This window comes from Corvus brachyrhynchos, unplaced genomic scaffold (assembly GCF_000691975.1).
Source record: "Corvus brachyrhynchos isolate BGI_N302 unplaced genomic scaffold, ASM69197v1 scaffold145, whole genome shotgun sequence".
NCBI lineage: Eukaryota > Metazoa > Chordata > Aves > Passeriformes > Corvidae > Corvus > Corvus brachyrhynchos.
Window position 1 is genome coordinate 422058 of NW_008238344.1, and position 5582 is coordinate 427639.

At 52.4% G+C, this 5582-nt stretch overlaps 1 protein-coding gene across 1 annotated transcript; it reads left to right on the forward strand.

The window, feature by feature from the left end:
- ERAL1 (Era like 12S mitochondrial rRNA chaperone 1) lies at nucleotides 1-4831 on the forward strand (the record flags this gene model as incomplete). The annotated part of the gene is made up of 9 exons (XM_017735164.1): nucleotides 1-204; nucleotides 290-367; nucleotides 502-548; nucleotides 914-975; nucleotides 1363-1475; nucleotides 1913-2293; nucleotides 2722-2871; nucleotides 3132-3212; nucleotides 3476-4831. Coding segments are annotated over 9 exons (1239 nt in total), but the record flags the coding sequence as incomplete, so codon positions are not given.
- Between the last annotated feature and the right edge of the window lie 751 nt (nucleotides 4832-5582).

Here is a 5582-nt window from a genome sequence, read left to right on the forward strand (position 1 = left end):
GGCTACCGCCCCGCCCCAGGACGACCTGACCCGCAGAGGGGTTTGGCAGCATCCAAGCCCCTCCTTTATCTGGCAGAGGAGCAGAGGCGCCTCTTGGAGAATCGGCCCGACCAGCCCCAGAACCCCAAGGTGCTGAGAATTGCCATCATTGGCGCTCCCAACGCTGGGAAATCCACGCTCTCCAACCGGCTCCTGGGCAGGAAGGTGAAGCTGGGGTGGAGTTCAGGCTGTTACCTTGGTTTTTTTGGCGTGTCCTGGCTGTGTAATGTGTTTAATTAATTTCCTGCAGGTTTTCCCAGTCTCCAAGAAGGTCCACACCACCCGGTGCAAGGCCTGGGGTGTCATCACACACGAGGACACACAGCTGGTGAGTCCCAGAGCCAAAGGGCAGGGTTTGCTCGTCTGTATCCTGTTGGATCACTTCTCATTACACAAAGATAGGGTTTTACCCTGACCTGTGACTGCTGGCAAACTTGAAACATTGCTTTTTCCTTTTCCTAGATCATTCTGGACACACCAGGCCTCACTAATCCCTTAAAAGCCAAAAGGTATCACCACTGGTGTGGGGAGGGGGGTGTGTGCTGCCTATCAAGGGTTGATAAGACAGGAATGTGATTTTCACTGTGCAAAGGTTGTAAAATAGGAGTGAAAGAATGTGTATTTTTAGCCTTATTTTGGTCTCCAAGTATTTTTTCTTTATTGCAATTTCAGTAGCACACAGAGCTTGTGACATCCCTTGAGCCCTTTTGTGTTTGGTTCTGTGTATCTGCACATGATAAGGGATGTCACAGCCCCTAAATCAGCTTTGTGGCAGCTGGAATGAGGGAAAACACTGGTTTTCCTCTACTTTGAGGGGGAGGAACACAGTTATAATAAAGTGTGTCTGCTTTACTCATTTGTATGTGTCTTTCAGGCATAATTTAGATGAAGCCATGCTGACAGACCCATGGGACAGCATGAAACATGCAGATTTAGGTGGGTTTTCAACTCCTTTTGGGTCAAACCAAATCCTTTTCTGCCACAGTTCCCAGCTGTGGTATCTGGGTGTTTGCTGGCAGCCCTGGGAGCGTGAACAAGGAAGGAAGGGCAGAGAAAAGATTTGGAATATTGACTTGAGAAGGGGATAAGAACTGCCTGGTGCCAAGGGGAGGCACTTGGGGTTAATGATTGGGTTTGGATGTTGAGGTTTAGCATGTGTGATGTCATTAGGGTGACAGGGTAAGCTGCATTCTAGTGTTTTGTCAATTAAAACTCTTCTTTTTGTCCCCTCCTGATGGGGGGAGTAACCATAGACCCTAAAGCTGCAAGTGAACATTCTGGAAAATGTGGATTCATCCTGTTTCCCCCCCTCTTTCCTGGCAGTCCTGGTTTTGGTGGACGTGTCAGATCACTGGACACGGAACTCTCTGAGCAGGGAGGTGCTGAAGTGCCTGTCTCAGTTCCCCCACACCCCCAGTGTCCTGGTCCTGAACAAGGTAAATCCTGTTTGTTCTTCCTGCTTTCTTCAGGCACCAGCTGGCATCAGCAGTGATGGGGTTTGGGGTCTCTGGTGTGTTAAAGGACACAGGTTTCTCCCTCTGCTCCAGAATATTGAGGGGGGTGTGGGTACCTGTTGCATGCACAAGCACCCCTGAAGTTGTACTGCTGTCTGGGGTTTAAATCCACCTGGGAAGAGGAGCCAGGTTGGCCAGGGAGAATCTCAGCAGAGCTGACAGGTTCTCAGTGTTTGGGCAAACTGTGCTGGCACTGCTGCCACACTCTGGTTTGGCCTCTGGTCACAAAACTGTCCTATCCGGCAGCAGCTGCTTCCCTGGGTGGTTTCCTCTGGCTTCTTCAGATCCAGGGCCCAGCTGCCCACCTCATTTAGGACAAATCCAGACACCTCTCTCTCTCTCTCTCTCTCTGACTTCAGGTGGATATACTAAAGAAGAAGTTTCTCCTGCTGGAAATAGTAGCTGACCTGACAGAGGGAATTGTAAATGGAAAGAAACTGAAAGTGAAATCTGCATTTAAACAGGATTCCAGTTCTTCAGCAAAGTCTCCTCTTCAAATCACTCAGCCTTCTCCACCTGAAGGCAAGGTCCCACAATCTCCCTGTGGGCAGGAAAAGAATCAGGCCCAGGAAGGCTCTGCTTTGGACAGGAGCAGTGTTGTTGGGGGTGCTGGCACAGGGGAAGCCCAAGGGCCAAAGTACTATGGACCCGAGGATCTAAAAGACATGAAAGGCTGGCCACACTTCCAGGAGATCTTCATGCTGGCAGCTCTCCATGGGGAGGAGGTGGATACACTCAAGGTAACTCCAGTCTGAACTTGTGTCACACCTGGAGACTGGTGTGGGACCCCAGCACTTGACACAGAGCCTCAGCTCCTGTTCCTGGCCTGGGATGGGGGGAAAGTGTCAGGTGTCAACATGGGGTGTGTCCTTACTGCATCTCCAGGACTTTCTGTACAAAACTCTTGCCTGGGGGTCTCCAAGCAGCAGCTTGTTCACCACAATGAATCCACCCACTGCTCTCTTCTCAGCTCCAGGGGTTCTGTGGGCTTTTGTAACTGATACACACGGCCCTAGGGAGGGGTTCAGAGCTTCCCTTTCTCTTTCCCCTGCCCAAAATACCAAACTGCTGCCCTGATGCCAGGCCAGCAGCAGTGCCCTCTCTGCACAGGGATGTTGGCACTGTGTGGGTGACACGTGGCAGCTGATGGGGGGTGTTGTGCCCACAGAGGTACCTCCTGATGCAAGCCAAGCCAGGCCCTTGGGAATTCCACAGCGATGTCCTGACCAACCAGTCACCTCAAGAGATCTGTGATAATATCATCAGGGAGAAGGTCCTGGAGTACCTGCCCCTGGAAGTGCCTTATGGAGTGACTCAGGTGGGAAGTGTGCCCAGGCAGATTTGGCCACGAGCTGTTTTATTGGGAATTTTGAGCTGTGCGATGAGAATCCCTTTGTTTGGATCTGTGGGATCTGCCACGCCCTGTGGAGTGACTCAGTACTTGCACCCCAGGTGTGCTCTAAGACCCTTTCTGTGTGCATGAGGGGGCCACCCTCGTGTGCTGGTGTCTCCAGGGGAGTGGTGTTTGGGGGTCCTGAGGATTTTCCAGGATTGCTGAGTGCTCGCTTGCTGTTGCAGGTGACGGACATCTGGGAGGAAGGAGAATGTGGGGAGCTCCTCATCGTGCAGAGCCTCCTGGTCCCAAGGGAGTCTCATAAGGTGAGTGAGGGAAGACATGGAATGCTGGGGAGGGTGAAGGGAGGTTCCCCAAGTCCTACACATGTACATCCTTGCTGTGATCCCGTCTCCCTCTTTTGGGAAAAGCCGTGTACCCAATACAGGCTGTCAGTAGCAACTCACACCTTCCTGAAGTTGCCTCATGGTTTGATGTTGGAATTTTCCTCATTGCTTCTGTGGCTGCACTGTTCTCCTGGGCAGTGGAAGGGTGAGTTTGATGATGTTCTCTCTGGGTTTTGACACAGAGGATGTTGATTGGAAGAGGAGGAAAGGTCATCAGCAGGATTGCTCAGGAGGCTGGCCAGGACCTGATGAATGCTTTCCTGTGTGACGTCCGCTTGAAGCTCAAGGTGGAGGTGAAGGGTTGAGCCCTTTGTGTGTTTTAACAGCTCTTGAGCTCTGATTGTGTGGAGAAACCAGTCCTGGGGCTATCTTGGCACCTTTGTTCAATCCAGACACAGAGGACGATGGAATCACTACAGTGGGCTGAAGTGGAATATGTTATCTTTGGGGGAACAGCCCAAACTGAAATAAAATCTCCAGACTTCTATGGCATCTGAACTGGGGACAGACACTGGAGAATCAGCTGCACCATGATTCTGGTACTGCATTTCCAGAGCTGCCACCCACTTCTTTTGGGCTGTGTCTCACATCCTTGCTCCCGGGTGTCTGTACATGGAAGCTCAGGAGCATCTCCTGCCTTGTAGCAAACGAAGGGTTGCAGTGGAGGATTATCAGCACGTTTGTAATCTCTTCTGAAGGCTGAATCATGGTCACATAGGGGGACGAGGCCACCCCAGCCCACCTGATGGTCTCATAGGGGCTTTTCTCCCTGCCCTGTTGAAGTTGGTGGGTGTAGGGAGTTGGTTTTAGGGGTTTCCTGGCAGCTGGAACATCTATAATGCCTGACTGGCTTGTCTGTCATGCAAAACCAGTGTGGACCCACTTTTTAGGAATTGGAATAGTTTATTGCATCAGAGTTGCTTCCAAGTCCTCACTCTTTGCACCAGGTTCACAGGTACAAACACAGAAGCTGTTGCAGCTAAAGAAAACCCTGAAGTGGGAAGAGCAGCAGGTTCTGTATAGCTCAGGTGTAACAGATGGTTGGGGATGGAGAGCACCTGGCACAGGTGAGGCTGGAGGAGCAGGGCTGGCTCTGCAGAGCCCTTGGCATGGTGGAGCCTGGCACCACATACGTGCACCTGGATCTGGTGTTTGGGGCTTGTTTTGTCTCTTCACATGGCTGTGCTCAGGTGTTTGAGGCACTGGGTGCCTTCCTGCCAGAAACCCAGGTAAAGCTCTGTGTGCTGTTATAAATTAACATCCCTGAGGGAAGAAAACCCCAGCAGTGAAGAGATTGGGAAGGGTCTGGGACCCAAACCTGCTGAGCCCCTTGTCCCTCTCTGGTGCAGTGTGAAAGAGATGTTTTACCCTTCTGCTGGAGGATTCTATCTGGAATGTGAGATTGACTGAAAACTGGGTTGGGAAACCTCCACGGACTGTCCTTCCATGTTTCCCAGGAGCAGGGGGTGCTGTGGTCCCTTGAATGCTGCTGTCCAACTTTTGTATTTCTCTTGCAATAAAATGAGGTCCCAGCACAAGTGATTGTTCTCTCCTTTCTTCCTCCCTGGCAGCCTGACTTCACGGCCACTGCCTTCCTTCTGTTTTATTCCAGCTCAAACCAGGGCACTTTCATGTTATTCCTCCTCTCAGCTGAGCTTAGATCCCGTTTCCTGAGCTGTGGCTTCTGAAGGTTGCACCTTGTGGGGGGAAAAGCTGGGTAAGCAGGGTTAGAGGGGTCTCGTGGGTATGAAGGGAGGCTGTCCCCTTTGTGTGGCCGTGTCATGGGAGGGGTCAGGGTCACCCTGTGCTGGCCCTGAGCTTCATCCCAGGCTGCTTCCAGGGATGGAGCCGAGTGCCCCGGGCAACAGCCGCTCCTGGGGGCAGTGGGAATGCTCCTGGCATGGGAAGAGGTGAAGTCTCTCACCTTCCTGACCTGCAGCTCCTTAACGAGCTTTGAGAATTAGGTTAATTATCCCACTGCAAGCCCACCGCAGGGGTGCAAATTGTCACTTCCCTGTGGAAAAACACCAAGGACTGACCCCAGGTGGGCAAGGGATGTCTGTTGGGACCTCGGTGTGGGCAGCACCGGAGCTGTGGTAGAGCCCCCTCTGTGTCCCCTTCATGTTCCCCCCGTGTCCTCTTCCTGGCCCACCTACGTCTCCTTCTCAACCCCTATGTTCCTTTCATGTCCTCCTTGTACCCTGCCATGACCCCAGGTCCTCCCTGTGCCCCTCCCTTCATGTCCCCCATGTCCCTCAGTGCGTACCCCCCCGTGTCCCCCCATCCCCG